Source organism: Aotus nancymaae, unplaced genomic scaffold (genome assembly GCF_030222135.1).
Source record: "Aotus nancymaae isolate 86718 unplaced genomic scaffold, 86718_ANA_hifiasm-v0.15.2.pri h1tg000108l, whole genome shotgun sequence".
NCBI classification, from domain to species: domain Eukaryota; kingdom Metazoa; phylum Chordata; class Mammalia; order Primates; family Aotidae; genus Aotus; species Aotus nancymaae.
Window position 1 is genome coordinate 8,432,863 of NW_026988523.1, and position 24,463 is coordinate 8,457,325.

Consider the following 24,463-nt stretch of genomic DNA (forward strand, 5'->3'; position numbering starts at 1 on the left):
GGAAATAAAGAATTTTTTTCTACAATATATTGCTTTGACATATTTTGAGATGGTTGTTCAGAGGACTTGAAATAGAAGTAGTCCTACAAAGCTGTCCTGTGTGGGGATTTGCATCTGTATAGAATCTGCACTGATGCAGCAGGCTTTCTCTGAGGCCCTCCCTTGTCTGGATTTAGAAAAGATTAACTGCAAGTCTGACACCACCTCCCCCACACTTTTTTTTTTTTTTTTTGAGACAAAGTCTTGCCCTGTTGCCCAGGCTGGAGTGCAATGGCGCAATTTTGGCTCACTGCAACCTCTGCCTCCTGGGTTCAAACTATTCTCCTGCCTCAGCCTCCTGAGTTGCTGGGATTACAGGCGCCCACCACCATATCCAGCTAATTTTTGTATTTTTAGTAGAGACGGGGTTTCACCATGTTGGCCAGGCTGGTCTTGAATTCCTGACCTCGTGATCTGCCTGCCTTGGCCTCCCAAAGTGCTGGGATTACAGGTGTGAGCCAATGCACTTGACTGAAAGTCTCATATCTTTAAAGGTCTGAAAGAAATATTTGCCTTCTGTTCTCTCTGAGGGCTGCTACCTGTGAGGTTTCATCTACAGAGCAAGACCACTTTTGCTAGCCAGGCCTCCTCTTCTCCCTGTCCCAAACCCTGTCTTGCCACCATAACCTCCATACGTTTTGGCCCCATACCTGTGGTACCTGTTGAAAATTCCAGAATAACCATTTGACCTTCCCTTTTTTTTGTTGGTAATTTTTATATTTTATACTTCTTTGTTCCCTATAATAATTTTTAAAAACCCTGAGAACTAAATTTTAATATGCATATGCTAATACTGCCCTATATTCATGGAGTGCTTTTTAATTTCTAAGAGTGCCAGAAGCGTTTCTAGATATATTACTAAAACTGTTCCACAAAACTTTGCAATTCAACAGCACAGAGCACCACATTCCATTTCTAAGAATAGAAGGCTGCCTTTCCTATGGAAACCATGGAGTGGAGCTCATGAGAGACTCTCCTGGGACTCACCAAACAAAATTTGGGAAATGGAAGGGAGGACTTCTAAGGCGTAAACACTGACTAGAGCAAGCTTGTCCAACCGATAAACTGCAAGCCACATGCAGCCCAGGATGGCTTTGAATGAGGCCCAACACAAATTTGTAAACTTTCTTAAAGCATTAGGATTTTTCTGCAAATTTTTTTTAAAGCTCATCAGCTATTGTTAGTATATTTTATGTGTGGCCCAAGACAATTATTTATCTTCCAATGTAGCCCAGGTAAGCCAAAAGATTGGAACACCTTTGGACTAGAGTTTAGTCTCTAAACATTAAAAATATTTTTTAAAAAATGGCTAGTTGTTAATAGTAGCTAATTTAGCAGAAAAGTAATTTTATTAATTCTTTCAAAATTTAATCCCTCAAAATTAGCCAGTGTACAAACATTAGCTATAAGATATGAATACTTATCGGCCTGGCGTGGTGGCTCACACCTATAATCCCAGCACTTTGGGAGGCCGAGGCGGGTGGATCACGAGGTCAAGAGATCGAGACCATCCTGGTCAACATTGTGAAACCCCATCTCTACTAAAAATACAAAAAAAAAATTAGCTGGGCATGGTGGTGTGCGCCTGTAGTCCCAGCTGCTCGGGGAGCTGAGGCAGAAGAATTGCTTGAACCCAGGAGGCAGAGGTTGCGGTGAGCCGAGATCGCGCCATTGCACTCCAGGCTGGGTAACAAGAGCGAAACTCCGACTCAAAAAATAAAAAAATAAGAAAAATAAAAAAAGATATGAAAACTTATAAGAGAGTTGGTCATTCCAAAAAAGAAATCAGGTTCCAAGTCTCCACATAAGTGCTATAAGCCTGAGAAACTGCTTTATATTCAGAAAATAAATTTCAATAGCTCAGGGTGAAAGAACCAGAAAGGTGAGGGGTTGGAAAAAGGAAAGAAAAGAAAGAGGAAAAAATTAAAAGCCAGACTTGAAGAATCCTCTGCTTCCCCGCATTCAACAGACTTCCTTAAGCACAAATCTTTCTGAGTATTCAATGTAAATAATCCCAACCTCAGCCCTCTAAATTCTCTGTTAGAAGTATATTAGTAGAACTGGGCCAGGCGCATTGGCTCAGGCCTGTAATCTCATCACTTTGGGAGGCCAAGGCAAGCAAATTGCATGAGGCCAGGAGTTTGAGACCTGTTTGGCTACCATGGCAAAACCCCATGTCTAGTAAAAAAAAAATTACCCGGGCATGGTGGTGCACGCCTATGATCCCAATCACTTTGGAGGCTGGGGCATGAGAATTTCTTGAACCCAGGAGGTGGACGTTGCAGTGAGTCAAGATCATGCCAATACACTGCAGCCTGGGTGACAAAGGGAGACTCTGTCTCAAAGAAAAAAAAGAAAGAAAGAAAGAAAAAAGAAAGAAAGAAAGAAAGAAAGAAAGAAAGAAAGAAAGAAAGAAAGAAAGAAAGAAAAGAAAGAAAAGAAAAGAGAGAAAGAAAGAAAAAAGAAAAAAGAGAAGCCAAGGTGGGCAGATCACCTGAGGTCAGGACTTAGGGACCAGCCTGGCCAACATGGTGAAACCCTGTCTCTGCTAAAAATACAAAAGTTAGCTAGGCATGGTGACTCATGCCTGTAATCTCAGCTACTTGGGAGGCATGAGAATTGCTTGAACCTGAGAGGGAGAGACTGCAGTGAGCTGAGATTATGTAAGTGTACTCCAGCAAGGGTAACAGAATGAGACTCTGTCTAAAAAAAAAAGCTAAAAGTTCTGTCCTCTGAACTTGATTTATTTGTTTATTTGTTTGAGACAGGGTTTCACTCTGTTGTCCAGGCTGGAGTGCAGTGGCATGATCATGGCTCACTGCAGCTTCGCTTCCCAGGCTCAAGTGATTCTCCCGCCTCAACCTCCCAAGTGGCTGGGACCAAAGGAAAATGCCATCACACCAGGCTTTTTTCCTGTTTTTCTTTTTTAAATCTTATGTAGAGACAGGGTCTCACTATGTTGCTCAGGCTGGTCTCAAACTCTTGGGCTCAAGACATCTTCCCACCTCAGCTTCCCAAAGTGTTGGGATTATAGGCACAAACCACCCTGCCCAGCATTACTGAGGTTTAACAGGAAAAGTGTTCATTGGTTCTCCGAAAGCCCACATACCAAGGTATAGCAGTGCTGTATACACTGCTGTAGAAACTGCATGCATGCCAACAACAACAAAAAACCTCTTAGTTGGGTGGTATGCCCTCTAAAATGGCCTTCTATGTTCCACACCACTGTGGGAAGAGAATGGCATTTTATGGACGTACTTTAGTCCACTAGAATGAATGCAAGCTCAGCAAAGTTTGGATTTTCATCTTTTTTTTTTTCCTGCTACTACTCTCTAGTCAGCACCTAGGGGTCAGCAAACTATGGCCTGCAATCCAAATCCAGCTTGTGGCTTTTATTTTATTTTATATGGTTCACAAGTGATAAATGTTTTTTACATTTTTAAATACTTGAAAAAAATAAACAATTTCTGTGACACATGACAATTCACATTTCAGTGGTTTTACTGGCACAGTGTGATACTGTGAAATATATACTTGATCTTTGTCCTCTTTCCTGGTATACTCTTGGAATGTCCAGAGTGTCAAGTGTCTTTCTGTATGCTAATGAGTTGACTAATGACTGGATAGTCATTTCAGGATGGGGGCCTGGTCACTGGAAAAACCAAGGCATGATTAGAAAGTTGGGACCTTCAGCCCCACCCATTCTGGCATCTGGAGAGGGACTGAAGGTTCAGTTGATTTCATCAGTCATGCCTAGGTAATGAAGTTTCCATAAAAATACCTGAAAGATTGGGTTTGTGGAGCTTCTGGATAGCAGAATGCATCTATGTGACAGGAGGGTGGTACACTCCAGCTTTACTGGGCTAGACCCTCAGGTGCTCAGGACCTTTCCAGACCTCACCCTATGTAGACTTTCATTTGGCTGCTCCTTTGTATCCTTCAAAATATCCTTTTTAATAAACCGGTAAACAAGTGTTTCCCTAAGTTCTGTGAGCTGCTCTAGAAAATTAAACCCAGAAGAGGGTTCATGGGAACCCTGATTTAGTTGGTCAAAAGAACAGGTAAAACTACCCAGAGCTCGCAAATGACATTGGAGGTGGGAGCAGGTGGGAGTCTTGTGGGACTGAGCCCTCACTTATGGGATCTGATGCTATCTTTGCTACAGGTAGTTAGACAGGCATAAGTGGAGCAGAAGAGGGCTCTTCCCCCCCGCCCACTAGGAAAGTTGAGTGATGGTTGGACACTTATCACATTGCCTCTCTAAAAGTGATAAATTGGCAGCCAGAGCCAGGGAAAGGTTCATTTCCTGAAGGTCCACACCTGTTGCACTAAAGTGTTAACTGAATGCAGACACCAGGGAGATGCAACTTCCCAGGCACGTGCATTAAGAGACAAAATGGCAGTGTATGACCCTCAGAGGTCACACCACTGGAAAGAGGAAGGGAGCCTCAGGCATGTGTACAACTTCCTAAACACACTGCACATGCTAACCTCCCAAGGGTAAGGAGGACACTGTGCATGTGGCCAGCCCACCCTAAGGGAAGAATCATGGGAAAGGGGCCAGCCTGAAAGCCTAAAATCAAGGTTAAACATGGCACTTGACGTTACTGCCTGCTTGGGTCTCTTCTAAGAGTACTTTCTTGTTTTTCCTGTTCTAAAGACTTTTTAAATAAACTTTGACTGCTGCTCTGAAACTTGCCTCGGTCTCTTTTCCTGCCTTATGCCTGTTAGACAAATCGTTTCTTCTGAGGTGGTGAGAACCGAGTTGCAGACTGGTGCAAATTCACCACCAGTAACTCAGATACCTTCCATCAGTAACATCTCCAGGTAGACAGTGTCTGAACTGAATTGAATTAGAGGATACCCAGCCAGTGTCCACTGCAGAACTGACTGGTTGTTGGGAGAATTAAAAAAGCACTTTCTCTTCTCTGTCCTCAGCCATACTCCTTTGTTTACTTTTCCAGGGCTGCTTTCACATACTATAATAGCAGAGTTAAGTAGTTGTGATGGAGACTTTCCGGCACACAAAGCCTAAAATATTTACTATCTAGCTATTTACAGAAAAAAAATCTGCTAATTCCTATCCTGGAACAGAGACTACTACCACATAGTGAGCAATACATTTTTTTTAATTAAATAATTTTTTTAACTTTTTTTTTTTTTTTGAGACAGATTCTCTATTACCCAGGCTGGAGTGCAGTGGCATGATCTCAGCTCACTGAAATCTCCACTTCCCAGGCTCAAGCCATCCTCCAACCTCAGCCTCTCCAAAGTAGCTAGGATTACAGGTGTGTAGCACCATATCCAGCTCATTTTTTGTATTTTTTTGTGGAGATGGGGTTCTGCCATGTTGCCCAGGCTGGTCTCAAATCCCTGAGCTCAAGTAACCTGCCCACCTTGGCCTACCAAAGTACTGGTATTACAGGTGTGAGCCACCATGCCCAGGCCCCTAAAATTTTTGTTGAAGGAATCAAACCACCACATACAAGTGGCTAAACAACTTTACCCATTCCTTTGGAATAACTGCTCATATCCATTACAAACTACTAGCCAAGGTATCAAAAAAGGGAGTGAAGTGAATTATTAGGCTGCTTTTCCACTGAAGATCACACAAGCAAGTTTCTAGGATAAATCATTGTTTCAGAGCCAGGTGTGGTGGCTCATGCCTATAATCCCAACACTTTGGGAGGCTGATGTGGGAGAAGTTTGAGACCAACCTGGACAATATAGGGAGACCTTATCTCCACAAAAAATTAGAGAATTAGCTGGGCATGATGGTGTGTGTCAGTTGTCCCAGTTACTCAGGAGGCTAAGGAGGGAAGATTGCTCGGGCAAAGGAGGTTGACGCTGCAGTGAGCTGTGACTACACCTCTGCACTCCAGCCTGGGCAACAGAGTAAGACCCTGTCTCAAAAAAAAAACTCTTTCAGCTGTATAAAACCAAAAGTGATTATTTCACACAATAATTAACATGAACTGCTACCATGTTTGGGAACTTGAACATAAATTTCATGAGAAACTCTACCCACTTCCAGCCAAAGACTTCTTTCAGAATTTGGGCACTGGGAATTTTGACTCTAAAACTGAATAAATCTGTGATTTGTTCTTTGAAGTAACAAAATCATACATAAATGGAAAGAGTTCTTGATTCTCATATTGAGAAGCTGTAATGATCTCTGGGAAAAAGAAGAAATAAGTAACTACAAGCACTCACATATGAGACTAAATCACCAAGAATGACTGAATTTTGTACAACACAACCTTATGAACAGAAATGAGAGTAACATTTAAGTAGAATTTAGAGATAAATGTGGAGTGAAGAGGTTTACCATCTTCTTCAAAACTACACAATTTCTTAGTGACAAATTTGGAACTTTTGGAATGTAAATCTCTAAACTCCATATGCTTTGTCTCTATTTTAAGTTGACAGCTGGAACAGATCACTGATTTACAATGTATACTTTTCCAGCTTTCACTCCCATTACTTTGTCTTGCATGTTGACTATAATAACCCTTATACTTTAAAATCTAATATTTGATCAAATTTTAATTTTGGAACAATATTTTTAGATGTACAGAAACATTGCAAATGTAGGAGAGTTCCCATATACCTCACACTCCACTTCTTCTGTTAACATCTTATGTTGGTATGGTATGTTTGTTACAATTAATGAACCAGTGTGGATACAATAATATCAACTAAAGTCCATACTTTATTCAGATTTCTTTTGTTTTATGTAATGTCTTTTTCTGCTTTAAAATCCCATCCAGTTATAGCACAGTATAGTCAAGTCTTCTTAGGCTCTTCATGGCTATGACAGTTTCCCAGACTTTGTTTCTGATGACTTTGACAGTTTTGAGCACTGATCAGGTATTAAAGTACTAATTTGTGGTACTTAGCATCAGGTACTGTAGTATAGTGGTCCCCAACCTTTTTGGCACCAAAAACCAGTTTCATGGAAAATAATTTTTCCATAGACCTCTGGTCTATGGAAACTCTTATAAAACAATAACTTTAAAAATTAATCTTTCAAGATTAAGAATTAAGACTGTGGAGAACTCTATTAGCTGAAACAATTAGAGTGGGTGGTGGTTTGGGGATGAAATTGTTCCTTCCATGTCAGTACATCAGGCATTAGATTCTCATAAAAAGTGTGCAACCTAGATCCCTAGCATGTGCAGTTCACAATAGGGACTGTGCTCCTATGAGAATCTAATGCTGCCACTGATCTGACAGGAGGCAGAGCTCAGTGATGCTCTCTTACCCACTGCTCACCTCCTGCTGTGTAGCCTGGTTCTTAACAGACTGGTACCAGTCTGCAGCCTGGGGGTTGGTGATCCCTGTAGGAGATCAGTCAGGGTGGTGGGAAAAAATTATAGGAAAGACATAAACCTTCTTGGAAGACAGGAAGATTTTACAAAAGCTTCGGGAAATAATTATGGCTGAAGACAGCCTAATCCTCTTACTTTGAGCTAATAGCAAAGAGCAGATAACAAGGGAATGTAGAGGAGTTTATCTAAATAGCTTGTTTACTCATGTTGTCCTAAAACCAACTTTTGATCATCCACACACATGACTGCTCTCTACTTGGGAGGTTGGCAACGTTAATTACCCACAAATGGTGTTTGCTGGAGATCTTTGCCATTAAATCTGTTCTAAAATAGATAGGAGTGTCTCTGGCATATCAGGGCTACATGGCTGAACACCCTCTTCAGGGTCTGTAAGCTACAGGAATACACAGCTAAGAGGTTCAATCATAGCACCTGAAAAAGTGCAAATGTCCTCTCCTTGGAAATATCTTGGATACATACTAACTTCCCAGTTAGTAAGATTTCAAAAGGTTAAATACCAGCAACTTACATACCTTAAATGATTATCAAAAATTACTGGGCAATATTAACTGGCTTCGCCCCACCTTGGGCATAACTACTGACAAGTTGCAAAATCTGTTTTCTATCTTAAAAGGCGATGCTGTCCTGGATTCTCCCAGGTATTTAATCCCTGTAGCAAAAAAGAAAATTGAGGAAATAGAGCAAGCTATTTCTCAGAGGCAACTAGAACACATAGACCCAGGATATTCAATCGCTTACTTTTCCGACTAACCATTCCCCAACAGGATTAATAGGACAGATGGCCCCAGGACCATGCTTCCTAGAATGGGCTTTTGGCTCACATACTGGGACTAAAACACTCTCTCTATATATCCAGCTAGTTAGTGAAGTCATCCATATGGGCCACAGATGATGCAATCAGTTGCTAGGTTATGACCCTGATGTCATAAGAATTCCTTTGAGTAAAAAGCAACTCTAAGCAGTTCTTGCCTCTATCTCTAGATCTTCAGATAGCACTCTCTGATTATGCAGGCCATATAAAGCATGCCCTTCCTGCTAACAAATTACTTCAGTTCTTAGCTCACACTCCTGTAGTTTTGCCTACAAAAGTGGTGCAAATGTCCTCTCTTTGGAAATATCTTGGATACATACTAACAGTAAGATCTCAAATAAATACTAGCAACTTACATACCTTAAATGATTATCAAAATCACTTTATCATTTAATCACAACCTTAAATGATTATTAAAATTTCCCCATATCTGACGTTTTAATGCTTTTCTCAGAAAGTAAAAAAGGGGGAATGTGAGTAAGGACCCTGCAACACTACTAGCACAAGACTTATTTACTCTTAATTTCTTAAATTTAGATGACAAATTCCAATCAACTATAGAAAGCACTTTGCTAAAACCTCTCAAGATATAAAACCCACAGTTTTTTGGAAAGATGTGAGTAGTAATGTATGGTGTGGTCCCAATGATTTGCTAACATGGGGAAGAGGATATGCTTGTATTCACAGCCCCCCAGGCCCTCTTTGGATTCCAGCATGATGCATCAAACCTTACCATGGCATGGCTAGAACCCAACCTGGTACCAGTAAGGAAAGAAATGACCCTGCAGGACCTGCAGCCCTAGACGATGTGGCATCCTTGACACAAGCTCCAGATATTACCTGGGGAATGCTGAAGAAGACAACTCAGAAGGCTGAGTGAATCCTGCTTCAAACACAAACACCGTTCACTCCAGGTAATTTGTTCCTTTTTTATTCTCTTGCTTTGCCTGCAACTTGTATCTTCTATACTCTGTTGAGCCCCTTTTCCGCCTGTTATTTAGGCAGATGCTCCCTTCCTAGCCAACAAATTTCTACTGTTGGTAAAGTGTTAATGTTAGCCATGTAACATAACAGGTTCAAGATCTAACGTAGCACCTTCTAATGTTTCATTTCTAAGTACATAGACTTCTATTGATCCCAGTTTCATCTGCATAATTGTATTAAAAGCAATGAGTAATTATTTTTATATTTAGGACCAGGGCTGAAGAGTTTGTAGATCTGCTGACTTAGAGAACTGTCCCCCAAAATAACTCACAAACATTTTGGCTGTGAGTTTCCCAAGTGACTTACTGCTGGCTGAAGACTGTATAACCACCAAAGAAATAAATTTGCTGAGTTACATTATTTGTTGTCACAACTTATAAGACAATTACTTTAAAAATTAAGAATCTTCCACAATTAAGAATTAAGATTGTGGTGAACTCTACTAGCTGAAACAATCTTTTAGGTTGGATTATGCTGCAACCTTACTCCAAGTCCCCATAACTCTTGCCCCCATCTATCCACTCACCAGAAATTCGATCATGCCACCCCCTTTAGCCCCTCCCTTTAACTGCTTTTATGACCAAATTCAAATTTGGTCTCAGTTATGTTCTAGAAGGCTCAATTGTACTGGGCTCCTCCACTTCTTTCTTCATTGTTCAGGCTAATCTTTCTGAAGTCATAGCACAGTCCTGTAAGTTTTTTAGTATTTAATAGTTCAATCTTATAAGAACTTCATAGAATTCTCCAATTGTGGCTGGGTGCAGTGGCTCACATCTATAATCTCAGTACTTTGGGAGGCCAAGGAGTTGTAGACCAGTATAGGCAACATAGCGAGACCCCGTCTCTACAAGGCAAGAGGACTACTTGAGTCCCAAGGAGTTTATGAGCAAGTAGTGAGCTATAATTGTACCACTGCACTCTAGCCCAGGCAACAGTGCAAGACCCTGTCTCAAAAAAAATTCTTCAAGCTTGGGCTGGCACTTTTGGGTGGCTGAGGCAGGAGGATTGCTTGAGGACAGGAGTTCAAGATCAGCTTGGGCAACATAGACCCCATGTCTATTAAAAAAAGAAAAAAAAGTTCCATCTTTAATCTCTGAGAAACCCCTATAAGTCCACTTAAGTAAAGATTAAATCTGAAAATTTTGACAACCTATACTGTGCTTGAGTGAGTTTTTTGGTGTTAAAATGTACATTACCTTTAAGTTATTTAACAGTATGTTATTTTTTGCAAGTAGTAATATTAGTTTGATCTTGACATCCTGCAGAGATGATCTCAAATTAAAAAATGCTTTCTATTTATAAAATTAGAAAAAAACTAAAATGAAGCACTGCCTTCTTAAAATAATTAAAAACTGAATCCCTTTGATAACTAAATGTACCTTATTGTATTTTTACAAACATGTAGAAGTTAAATGGTCCCCCAATTGAGACAGTTTGAAATAAACATTTAAAAAGTGAGATCAAATAAAATAATCATAATAATATGCTTCTACTTAAATGCATTCAGGAGGCATTAACTCTCTGCTTCATATTTGGAGGATTTTCTACATTTGAACATTCTTTCTACATCTTTGCACAAGGTCCTTCATTAATCTTGGAAACAATGTTCAATTGGAAACAATGTTCAACGAATCTTGTTCTGGTTGGTGACCTGTAATTTTTGAATGGTCCTAGCTTTTCATCTCAAAATTGAGTCCAAAAGTTTATCAGGTCTTTACTCACAAAACCAAGATGTGCTGTTCTTGATCTGAAAGTTAAAAAAAAAAAACAAAAATAAATTCACATGAGTTTGAGGAACTGCTTTGGTGGTAAAACTATGCAAGGTGTAACCTTGCACTGACACAAAACTTTTTGGCCGTTAATTAATCTCATGTAATGTGAACATTCATGCATTCTGCTACACAAGTATTGTATTTGATTATGGACTATTGCTCTAGACTCCGATGTTACATAATATTTAGTATATGCACTCTATTAGTTTTCTAATACTTGAATTTTTTTTTTTTCCTAAGACAGACTCTTTGTTGTCCAGGCTGGAGTGCAGTGATGTGATCTTGGCTCAGTGAAACCTCTGCCTCCTGGGCTCAAGTGATTCTTCCATCTCAGCCTCCGAAGTAGCTGGGATTACAGGTGCCCACCACCATGCCTGGCTAATTTTTGTATGTTTAGTAGAGACAGGGTTTCATCATGTTGGCCAGGCTGGTCTCAAACTCCTAATCTCAAGTGATCTGCCTGCCTTGGCCTCCCAAAGTACTGGGATTACAGGCATGAGGAACTGCACCTGGCCATTCTTGAAAATTTCTAAGTTCAAAAATACATTTGGCCCCAAGTGTGCCAGATAAGAAGATATGAACCTGTAACAGGTTTCAGTAATCTTGAGTGGAAGAATACAATGGGATATTCTGATTACCCTCATCATGTGTTATCTTTATTCAACCAAGCTTCTCCAAGTGTTTATTTTTATAAAATGTGTGATGCATAAGTCTGTTAACTTTTAAAGCAGCTCTTTACATTACTTTTGCTTGACTTGCTGATCTTCTTTCCTTTAACAATTTGAAAACAATTTATAAAAATTAAATAGACAATCTAAGTGACTATGTGGCTTGGAAATTGGATAATAGGGCTTTAAATCACTTTCTTCTAAGTTAGAGGCTGTTGAACTATAGTCTGTGGGCCAAATCTGACCCTCTGCCTACTTCCCAGCCATGCACATTTGTTCACATATGTCTGTGGCTGCCTTCCTGCTATACTGGCAGAACTGAACAGTTGTGACACTGACCATAAGACCTGTAAAACCTAAAATAAATCTGGCCCTTTACAGAAAAAGTTTACTGACTCCTGGTCCAAGTCATTACTCAGCCTAGGATGGTACTAAAAGCAATGACTAGTTGACGTAGTATACGTTTAGGGCTTATGGTATGTTTATGTAACATTTCAAAGGCAAAGACAGAACTAGCCGTCAGAGACTAACATTCTTTTTCTGTTTAAATGTGGTCTCAACAGGTCAAAATTTTAGATCCTTGGCCAGATTTAGAGAGACTGGAAAGCATGGTACTTGCTGATGATATAAATCTGGTCAGAGAAGGAAGAAAAGATTTTATAAAGTAATCTTTCCATCTAGTGCAAACATTAAATTCACTGGCAGGAATCTATATACTTTATATATTTTTTACATTAATATGCATAATTCCAAAGAGGTAGGGAAATAGAAACTTTATAAATTATTAGTTCACATATGCTACTTCTTAAGAAGACTTATCTCTTGCTGCATTTGACAAAAACTTTCCAAGCTCAGCTGTGGCTCAGTAAACTTTTATTGTTTTTTAAATTTATTTTTATTCAAAAGAATTTGTTTCCCTATCACAAAAATTAGATAACCACACCACCAAGAGCAGCAATGTCCACGGAGTTACACTGATGGTGGAGAGTTGGCTGGGTATTCCCAATGTCCCAAAGGTCATAAAGGAGGGAAAAGAGAAAAAGAAAAAATATTCAAAACAAATCAAAAATCCATGACTTTGGGGAGAAACATCACATGACATTTTCTGTTTCTTCTCTCATTGTCAGCTGCAGATGTATTTCAGCAGGAGAAAGTACAATTTGACTTGAGTAAACCCTTCATACCAATTCTAGCACCTAATTGGAAGGAAAAAAGAATCCATTTAGCAAAATAAGATATAAAAGGAATTTAATGAATCTTTATTTACCAACAGAGAATAAAAATTTTAAAAGTTTCCCAACTGGGAAAATGCCAAATAATTTGAATGAATTGGACATTAATCCTTTCTGACTTTCAGTTCAACAGCTGCATGCACTCTTTCAGATTAGCTATCTCCAGAGTTAACTTGGGAGCCTTCAAGGTAAACTACATAAAACATATGGAAAAATAAATTGGCTGATGCATAGCACAAATATAACTTTTTTGGCACATATGTTGGAATCTTTACACATTCTTACAAAAGTTTTAAGTATCCTTGTTTAGGATTTTAATCTGTTTACTTCTTCCATCAATTAACACTGTTTATAATGATCAAGTTATACAGGACCTGAAGTCTTGCCTTTTCTTGCTGTTTCATCCATTTCTAGTCAATCATATGGTGTACAGATACTTTGTATTTTTAGAATTAAAGCAGCATATTGTCATAAAAAGTAAGCTGTGATACTCCTAAAACTAAGGAAGCAAGCAGCTAAGAAAGATCATAGAACAAGAAGATAGTTATGAGACATTGTCAAAAAGAATTACATTAGATGGACACTACAACACTAAGTAGCAAATATTTAAATGTGCAACTTTCCCCTGCTGCTCAGCTAAGGCTTGACTAAAACATGTGCTTCCCTAATGCTTTTGTCTTTATATTAGGTAAGCAGGCTACTTAACATAAGAGGTCAATGATGCTGAACAAAATCTTAGATTTGTCGGTGGGATTCTATGAGAACCTATGTAGTTTTGAGCTCTTGCAGGTATGTTAGCAATCCCCATTGCTAAAAGGCTAAACTTGTTGAAGAGTAAGGTGTACCTTTTCAATGCATGCCTTGACATGAGAATAAGAGAGATACTGAGAGACTACAGAAAGCCACGTAAATATTCCAAGACCTTCTACCATCTTGCTTGAGGCTTCCAGAACATAACAAACATTGATCAGTTTAAAAACCTTGTTTTCAGGAGGCTGAGGCAGGAGAATCACTTGAACCAGGGAGGCGGAGGTTCTGGTGAGCTGAGATCCCACCATTGCACTCCAGCCTGGGCAACAAGAGGGAAACTCCATCTCAAAAAATAATAAATAAATAAATACCCAAAAACCTTGTTTTCATTTAAGCTCTCAGTGGTTCTGTAAAAAGGCTTTTCAAATAGAGAAACTAGCTGCCTAAAAAAGGAGACTACGACGTAAATTAGTGTAGTTCTTTTGCATTAAGTTTGCTCATTTCATCTCTGTAGAACAATGTTTAGGCTAGGATTTACTGCCTTGGATCCTTCTCCACTTATGATGAGTCTAAGGAAGCTATGGCAAAATTAATGCTACATGGCAGGAGAAACACACACATTATGTTTAAAAACTTAATATTTCTACCACATCAGCAGAGAATATGTGGAAAAAACAGGTACTCTCAGAATAAGTGCTAGTCAAACCCATATACTAAAAACTTCCACCAAAATAGTGTTTTGTTTAGAAAGTTCACTGCTTATCTCAGGATTTATTTGTCCAGTGTATCATACACAAGTGCTATATATGCATCAGTCAATTTTCTTTCTTTCTTTTTTGTATGAACAGGCTTCCTTGAATCACATCTATCAATTTTCAACTGAACAGTAAAATAACTTTTCTTCCCCTCTGACAACTGAGGAAAAACCCACTTGTCAGGGAAGAGAAGAAAGAGAACCATGAGGAAAAGAATTAAAATAAGACCAAGATATGTTTAAATCTGGCGATGGCTAAGCATCTTCTCCTGTATTTGCATCTCTTCCTGTATCTTGGGCTCTGTCTACTGAAAGCCCTGTGGGATAGCTGTACTGGCATAATAGAAGCTAAATCGTGCTTAGCTCACAGTGAATGCTCGGTAGTCTTCATCTGTTTTTCAGTGTGACCATCTATTAATCCACCCAGCATCCATACAACCTCAACAAGTACTATTATCTTCTCCATAGATGTAAGCTATCTATTCTTTTTCCTTAAATCAAGTCATTAGCAAGGAGGAGACACAGACCCATGATTTGGGATCATCTCTAAGGTTCAGTACAGTGGTATATTTCCATAATCCTGTTTCCATCTAGAAATGGGTCTGAGTTTAAAATGGGGATATATTAAATAGCTTACCTTAATTGTACCCTGACTGTTAGCAGCAATCAGCACATTGGATTCCTAGAAAAGAACAAGAACTTTTAGAGTATACAGAAGGATTTCCTGGAGAGCAATCCAAGAGATAATTTCCTCTTCATCCTCTTTTTTCACTTCACCCTAAGACACCAATCAAATCTAACATGAAGAGACAATTTTAACATGTTTTTAACTATATTTTAAACATAAGACCCCATATTTTGAGGAGTAAGTTTTAGTTTAAAAGAATAAAGTTAGAAGCAGAGTAGGACACTTTTAAATGTAAAAAAAAAAATAAAAGGGAAAAAGACTGCCAATGAAAGGAAAGCCAAAAGAAAACAAAGACTGAAATAAAATGAAAAAGAGAGTAAGTTGAAGAAAACAAAGTGAATAATTGCTTCCCCAGAACACTCCTTCTTCATTCATTTTCTCCCATAAAATACCAGTAACTGATATAAATCCTGCCAACATCCTTGGCACAAGTCTCTATGGATGAACATTTGGTATTAGGAAAATAAGAAAATGTAAATATTCCTCTGGGAAAAAGGGTTATCTTTCTTTTTAATTATTCTATCATTCAGCACATGAATTTTTAATAACCTTGGTGATTACTTGGATGAGAATATATGTGGTGAAGTATTTTTCTATCCTAAGCCAAGGAAAAAACATTTCTCTGGAAAGTATAAAGGGTGGGAATGAGTTTACTAGAAAGAATCTCAGAAAAGTAGGAAGAGTGGGGACATGCCTCCTGTAGGAAACCAGGCATCTAACAGGGCTCTGGAACTTGGAAGTGTTGGAATCTTTTGCTTTCCATGGTAGGCAGCTAAGAGGAGGTAAACAGACTTAAACTGCCATAGAGGTAAGGTAAGGTGGCAGAGAGAAAAATGAAGTCCAAGTAACAGCTATGAGAAACAGATAAAGTGGTCTAACTTGAATGAAGGATAGGATCTGCCTAAATATCCTTCAGGCTTCATGACAAAGCAATGAGAAGAAGAAAGAAAACTCTTGGCTTGTACGTTGGAAAAGTTACTTCAGCTAAGCTGAGTTAAACTTTAGTTTCTTTGATATATGCAAGTTGTGCTTTACAAACTCATACATTTCCATTTTTAAATTTTCCGTTTCACTTATAATAAAGCTGCTCTTCAAAAATGTGCATCTTGTTACTAACGGCATACAAGAAAATAATATCGGCTGGGTGTGGTGGCTCATGTCTGTAATCCCAGCACTTTGGGAGGCTGAGATGGATGGATCACCTGAGATCAGGAGTTCAAGACCATCATGGCCAACATGGTGAAACCCTGTCTCTACTTAAATTAAATAAAAAAAGTTAGCTGGGTATGGTGGCACATGCCTGTAGTCCCAGTTACTCAGGAGGCTGAGGCAGGAGAATCACTAGAACAGCGGAGGCTGTAGTGAGCTGAGATTGCACCACTGTACTCCAGCCTGGTGACAGAGAGAGTCTCCGTCTCAAAAAAAAAAAAAAAAAAAAAGGTAACATGGGTAATACAGTACTCACTATTAAAATAATTTAAATATCACCTTTGGAATATTATGGGCTATTTCTAGGACTTAATGTATACCAACTCAATAGTTCTGTATTGGGGGTGGGGAGGTTGGGGTGAGGGGAAAGGAGGATAAATTTGGTATTTATTTATTCTTTAGTGATGAATGAAGAAAGTGGTTGGAATAGGTTTTGGATATCCTTTAGGAATATCATAACTCACCCTGAGTTGGTCAAAAAACAGAATTTCTATGCTGGCCTCGGAAAACAGTAAGAGGCACTGTGTGGTGCAATATGGATTTCTTTCAAGCAGGAACTTTAAACAAGTTGTATGGTATCAGAACTGCCACTAGTGACCCAGAAATAATTATCCTGTAAACATCATCTGGAAAAGCAGCTGAAAAATCTCACTGATCAACCTAGTTGCCATTTAAGGAGGGGAAAGACTCTGGTCTGCAAGAAAGCTACTGCCAACAGCCACCACCACTAAATGCTGCAGCTATCAATAATTGCTCCCTCTGCAATAAGAACAAGTAATGACTGGACAATGAAAAATTTACAGCCGAAAGCTCCATCTCCTTCTGCAATTTTGGGTCTAGTCACCTTTTAACATAAAAGAAGAATGAAGAGAGACCTGGTGAAGAGGAGGATTCACCTGTGGATAAGCAAGAAATCCACTTCTGGCAGTTACATAGATTATAAATTACATAATTCAAACTTCTGATTTCTGATGGGAGGAAAGTCAGGAAAAGTATGGTATATTATCTTACAGTATGAAAAATTAGGCCCAACATAAATAAGATAATCTAGTTGGATTACCACACAAGAGGGGTTTAAAATATGAACAATTACCACTCTAAACCCAAGAAGGAAGACATCTGATAACTATCCACCATGAACAAACGCTGTTTTATTGTAAGCTCAGGACTATTATGGCATTAATATATGATGTCATACTAGATGCTATCCGAGTGTTAACTCTTAACACTATTTCCTGTAGAAACAGGTAAATATCTCATTTTAAAAAATAAAAGTCAACATATGAAATGAATGCCAGTTTGAATGGTCTTTTAGGACTGAAATGTAAGTGACGTGGTGTCCTAAAAATTCTTATAAACACTAAAACCTATTGAAAGTTGAAGGAAAAAAAATAAAAATAGAACTCAATGAAAGAAAAATAATAGCTTCATATCTCAGTACATCCCCTCTCCCCAAAGACAATATGATTATAAAAAAGTTATTTAGAATTAAACTATCATATAGCTAGATATTGGCTTAAGATGAATTTTTTTTTGTATGGAACAGAAAAAAACAGATATTTTACTTCAAGCATAGAGATCTGGAAATGGTATGTACAAGGTTATTAATGTAAGTCTTCAATGATTCTTGATTGCATATTGGATGACTGGTGATTCTGAGCTGTAGATGTAGTCCGCTAGAGCCTACTCTAAATAAGTTCTGGCTGGTGAGGTTATTTTTTACTTGCTAAATTAAAGTGCCAGCCAGTAATTCTTACTATTTTCTCCCCCATTTTTGAAAACTGGCAGTTTTACTGCAGAACTCTCCTCAAGGCTAAGCTAATAAAATATCCGATATTGTTTCCGACTATGAAGAGACTAAGAAAAGACAACAGAAAAATTAGCAAGTCTTTTATAAAACAGAAGACACATAAACACGCACTAACTTGCTTATGAAGTCAGTGATGCTACACTACCTTATACCAAAACAAAACTGCATTTTTAGTAGCACACGTAGACTGTTAAAGAAAGCCTAAATCTACTGAAATAGTTTTCTCTTTACTGACTTGCTTAAAAAGGGTCATTATAGATAATACATTAAAATCCTGACAAATTGAGAAATTAACAGTTTTTTATTTAGTTTGCAATTGGCAGATTTATTCATAGAGATAGATATAAATGATTTTAAATGTAAATTAATTTTAGTATAGGTATAGGTATATACAATGTATTTAAGTATATGTGAATATATAAAAAGAAAAAATTTCTATTTTTGGACATAAGAGTAAACAGACTAAATTTGTTTTCCTACCATATAAAACTAGAAAACTGAAAACAAAATATGTTAAGACACAACTGGTCCACAGGCAGTACAGGACTGTGATCTTTGAGAGAAAAAAAACAAATGAGGTGAGTCCTATAATCACCCTGGCTTTCCACTCAGAGGCAGTTTAGAAGGACCACAAAGCAAGGAAGGGGAGGGACATAACAATAGATGAGCCAAGAGAAGAACAAAATACCAAAGTATTTGGTAGCACCCCCCAAAATACAACTGAAGCAGAGAGGAAAAAAGCATGAGGAAGAAAGAGAGATTAGCATCTTAGTGACCTACTAGACAATATGCAACCTAATAAATGTATAACTGGAGTCCCAAAGGAAGAGGAGAAAAAATATATAAAGACATAAGACTAAAAATGTTTCAAATTTGTAAACTATAAACCCACAAATATAAGAAGCTTAACAATTTCTAAGCAGAAAAAAGTACACCACCACATCAAGGCACACCACAGTTAACATTGCTGAAAACAAGAAACAGAGAAAATCTTGAGAACAGACAGAGAAACAAAGACATATTACATAAAGAGAAAGATCACCAATTTCTCATAAGCAAGAATGCAAGCCAGAAGACAACAGGATAGTATCTTTAAGACAATAAACAAGAAAGCTATCAATTGAGAAATATACAAAATTAAAGTCAAAATAAAGGCATTTTCAGATAGAATAAAGTGGAGATAATTTTTTACAAACAAGACCTGTACTGTAAGAAATTGTAAAAGGAAGTTCTTCAGGCTGAAGGAATATTATACTACATGAAAACTCTGATCTACAAAAGAATAAAGGTGGGCATGGTAGCTCACACCTGCAATGCCAGCACTTTGGGAGGCTGTGGTAGAAGGATCATTTGACTTTAGGAGTTTGAGGCCAGTCTGGGCAACAAAGTGAAACCTGGTTGCTACTAAAAATAAAATTTTTAGAAAACAAAAACATTAACCAGGCATGGTGATGCATGCCTCCAGTCCCAGCTACTCGGGAGGCTGATGGGAGAGGATCTCTTGAGCCCAGGAATCTGAAGCTACAGTGAGCTATGACTGCACCGCTGCACTCCAGCTTGGGAAACAAAGCAAGACTCTGTCTCAATAAATAAATAAACAGACAGACAGACAAAGAAACAAATGAAAAAGGGATGAATATTGTGAGAAATGGTGAATGGGTACATAAATATGAAAAATAATTTGCTTTCTTGTTTCTAGTTTCTTTAAAAGATAATTTCCTATTTTAAGGAAAAATAGTAACAATGCTTTAAGGTGATTATAACACAAACAGAAGTAAATATACATGACAGCAAAAGCACAAATAATAAGAGAGGAAAATGTAAGTATAATGTTATGAGATTCTTCTGTTATAAAGTGTTATTATACGATCTAAAGATAGACTGTAAAATGTTAAACATACTATAAACTTTAGAGAAACCATTAAAAAATATAAGAAACAGTATACCTCATAAGCTAGTAAAGGAGATAAAATACTACAAAAATATTCAAAAAAAGAAAGGAAATGAAGAACAGGAACTTAAGATGAAAAACATGACAGATATAAAACCAACTGTATCGATAATTAAGTATAAGTGGTCTAAATATTATAATTAAAAGGCAGAGATTATAAGACTGGATAAAACGGCAAGATTCAACTCTATGTTGTCCACAAGAAATACACTTTAGCCTGGGCGCAGTGGCTCATGCCTATATTTCCAGCACTTTGGGAAGCTGAGGTGGGAGGATTGCTTGAGACCATGGGTTTGCTTTGGCAACAAAGTGAGACCCCTGTCTTAAAAAAACAACAACAGGAAACACTTTAAACATAAAAATACAGATAAGACACACCATGCAAACATTAATCATAAGCAAGCTAAAATGTAGAAGTCAGAAAAAGCAGACCTCAGGACAAGAAATTTGACCAGAGATAAAGACAGGTACTTCATAATTAAATAAGGGTCAATTTGTAAAAATAAAAAGATCCTAAATATATATATATCTAAAACAAAACCAAAACTGACAGAACTACATAGAATAATAAAATTACTCATGTTTGGAACTTTTAACAGTCTTCTTTCAATAATCCAAAGACTAAGTAGACAGAAAATCAATAATTATATAAAAGACTTAAACAATAGCATCAAAACCAAGCTTAACTGACATTTGCAGAAAATTTTACTTAAATGGTAGAATACACATTCTTTTCAAATGCATGTATACTAGTTCCCAAGAAAGATCATGTGTCAGACCATAAAACAAAACACAGTAAATTTAAAAGGCTAAAATCATGCAAGTATGTTTTCTGAAGAAACAGAACTAAACCCAGACGTGATGCCTCATGCCTGTAATCCCAGCACTTTGGGAGGCCGAAGTGGGTAGATTACCTGAGGTCAGGAGTTTGAGACCAGCCTGGCCAACATGGTGAAACCCTGTCTTCACTAAAAATACAAAAAATTAGCCAGGTGTGGTGACAGGTGCCTGTAATCCCAGCTACTCAGTAGGCTGAGGCAAAAGAATCACTTGAACCCAGGAGGTGGAGGTTGCAGTGAGCTGAGATTGTGTCATTGCACTCCAGCCTGGGCAACAGAGTGAGACTCTGTCTCAAACAAACAAACATGAAACAGAATTAAAGTAGAAAACAATAACAAAAAGGAATCTTGAAAAATCCACAAGTATTTGCAAATTTAAAAGTATACTCTTAAATAACCCAGGGATGGAAATGAGAAACCATTTTAAACTAAAAGATAATAAAATTGTAACACATCAAACTTTGTGTAATGTATCTAAAACAATGCCCAGAAAATTATAGCTTCCAATACTTATCATGTGTAAAGCAGAAAGGTTTAACATTAATGATATAACAACTTGCACCTTAAGAAGTTAGGAAAAGAGCAAGTTACACATAACATAAATACAAGAATGGCAGTCATGAAGAGAAGAAATCAAAATAAAACCAGACAAAGATAAAAAATTATTAAAATGAAAAGCTGAATCATTGAAAACAATCAATAAAATTGATAAGCCTCAACAAAAAGAGAAAACATAAGTTAACAGTATCAGTAATATATTAGGGGATATTACTAGATATCCTACAGATATTAAAACAATAATCAGAAACTAAACATGAAAAACTGTATGTCAATAAAACGGAGAGGTAATAAAATGAACAAATTCTATGAAAGATACAAATCCCCAATTACAATAGAAGAAAGGAAAAGTTGTTAAAACTGAAGACTAAGGAACATTTCCAAACTCAGCTTGTAAATCAAAACCAGAAAACGGTATTATAAAAACAAATAAAATTACCTACCAACTACTTTTATAAACAGATGTAAAAAACCTTAACAAAATACAAGTAAAGATAACTCATGTCTAAATGGAATTCATCCAGATTGGTTTTCAACATTAAAAATATATATAATTTACCATGTAAAGAGAACAGAAGAGGCCAGGTGGGGTGGCTCATGCCTGTGATAGCACTCCAGGAAGCTGAGGCAGGTGGATTGCTTGAGTCCAGGAGTGTGAGACCAGCCTGGGCAATATGGTGAAACCCTGTCTCTATCAAAAACATGAAAAACTAGCCAGGTGTGGTGGCGAGCACCTGTAGTCCCAGCTACCCAGGAGGCTGAGGTGGGAGAATCACCTGAACCTGTAATAAGTCATCATTGCGTCACTGTACTCTTGCCTGAGTGACAGGAGTGAAACCCTGTCTCAAAAAAAATAAATAAATAAAAATAAAAATAAAAATAATGTAATCACAATTAACACAGAAAATGTACTTGATAGCATTCATCATCCCTTCAGCAAACTAAGATCAGAAAGGAACTTTCTCACGGTGATAAGGAATACCTATGAAAAACTTCCAACTAACATCGTACTTAGTGGTAAAATGTTGAACCCTTTCTCTCTCAGATTGGGAACAAGGTAAATATGCTTGCTCTCACCATTTCCATTCAACACTGTATTAGAGATACAACCCAGTGTGATGGTGAAGAAAAAGCAAAAGCATATAGATCTGAAAAATAAAAATTGTCTTCATTTGCAAAAGAGATGATGGCCTATGTGGAAAAATCCTAATGTATCTTAAAAATAAGGTACCAGAACAAATAAACTGTCTTCAGCAGGACTGTCAGACACAAAGTCAATTATATCAAAATCAGTTTACTTCCATAAATGACAAGCAAATGGAATTTTAAAAAATACCATTTACAGTACCATAAAAGGCATGAATCATTTAGAGACAAACCATATATATAAATATGGCCTACACACTAATAGTTCCCAAACAAATCTGAGAGATATTAAAGAATACCTAAATAAATTGATAGTTATACCATGTTCACAAATCAGAGATTCAATATTGTTACAATGCTGATTCTTTTTGTTATTTACAGGCTCAATGCAATAGCAATCAAAATCATACAGACTTTTATAGTAGAAACTGGCAAAGTGATTGAAATACTTAAATGAAAAAGCAAAGACATTATTATAATAGCTAAAATAATTTTGAAAAAGAAAGAATAAAACTGGAGACTTACAAGACATGATTTGAACCTCTACTATTAATAAAAGCATTAGGAATCAATACAGTGTGGTATTAGGATAGACATATAAATCAAAGGAACAGAATATAAATTCCAGAAACAGATCCATCCATAATCAACTGAATTTCAAAACAACTTGGCAAGTAAAAAAAGTAAATTTTTACAAATGGTGCTGAAACAACTGCAGGTATGTGAAACAACTGTATGTATACTAAAACAACCGTATATATGGAAAAAAGTGAACTTGAATCCTTCTATCACACCATTCCAAAAATTAATTCTGAATAGATCAAAGACACAAATGTAAAAGTTGAAACAAAACAAAAAAAAAAAAGTTGAAACAAACTTCAAGAAAAGAAAAAAAAAAACACCAGAGAAAATCTTTGGGTTGGCAAATATTTCTTAGGATGCAAAAAACATTTACTATAAAGGAAAAAAAACCTGATGAATTGGAGTTCAAAAAATTTAAAATACCATCCACACTTACTACAACAACTAAATCTTTTTCTTAAAGTGGCAATACCAAGTGTTGGCAAAGATATGGAAAAAATGGAATGATTTTAGGATGCTGGCAGGAGTGCGAAATATACTCATGCACTTCATAATGACATTTTGGTCAACAATGGGTCACATATATGATGGTGGGCCAATAATTTATTGTACTGTACCTCTTAATCATTATTTTAGACTGTACTTCTTCTATTTATTAACAAAAAAGTTACTGTAAAACAGGCTCAGGTAGGTCCTTCAGGAGGTATTCCAGAAGAAGGCATCGTTACCACAGGAGATGATAGCTCTGTGTATGTTATTGCCCCTGAAGACATATCAATGGGACAAGATGTAGAAGACAGTGACGATGATCTTAACAAAAAATGTTTAAAAAGTAAAAAAAATTAAAGCCATAAGAAAGCTTATAGAATAAAGAAAAATCTAGATGTAGAAGACAGTGATGATGATCTTAACAAAAAATGTTTAAAAAGTAAAAAAAATTAAAACTGTAAGAAAGCTTATAGAATAAAGAAAAATCTGTACAGCTGTACAATGTGTTTGTGTTTTAAGCTAAAAGTTATTATGAGTCAAAAAGTGAAAAAAATCAAAATTACAAAGTAAAAAGTTATAGTAAGCAGCTGTTAACTTATTTAAGAAAGAAAAAAATTTAAAATAAATTAGTATAGCTTAAGTGTACATGTTGCTAAAATCTCCAGTAATGTAAAATAATGTCCAGGCCTTCACATTCACTCACCACTCACTCCCTGACTCACCCAGAGCAGTTTCTAGTCCTCCAAGCTCCATTAATGGTAATGCCCTAGGCAAGTGTACCATGTTTTACCTTTTAGATTGTATTTTTACTGTAGCTTTTCTGTGTTTC

The 24,463-nt window shown here is 37.1% G+C and overlaps 1 protein-coding gene across 2 annotated transcripts in view; it reads right to left on the bottom strand.

Moving 5' to 3' along the window:
* Positions 1-12,482: 12,482 nt before the first annotated feature.
* The window catches only part of COP1 (COP1 E3 ubiquitin ligase), a 235,552-nt gene continuing 223,571 nt past the window's right edge, over positions 12,483-24,463 (bottom strand). For both annotated transcript variants that reach the window (XM_012444565.3, XM_012444561.3), the window contains 2 exons: positions 15,000-15,044; positions 12,483-12,822 (listed from right to left, as the gene is read on the bottom strand). In XM_012444565.3, the coding sequence (XP_012299988.1) occupies positions 12,805-12,822; positions 15,000-15,044 (63 nt within the window). In that variant the 3' untranslated portion in view covers positions 12,483-12,804. The remainder of the gene's footprint in view (positions 12,823-14,999; positions 15,045-24,463) is intronic.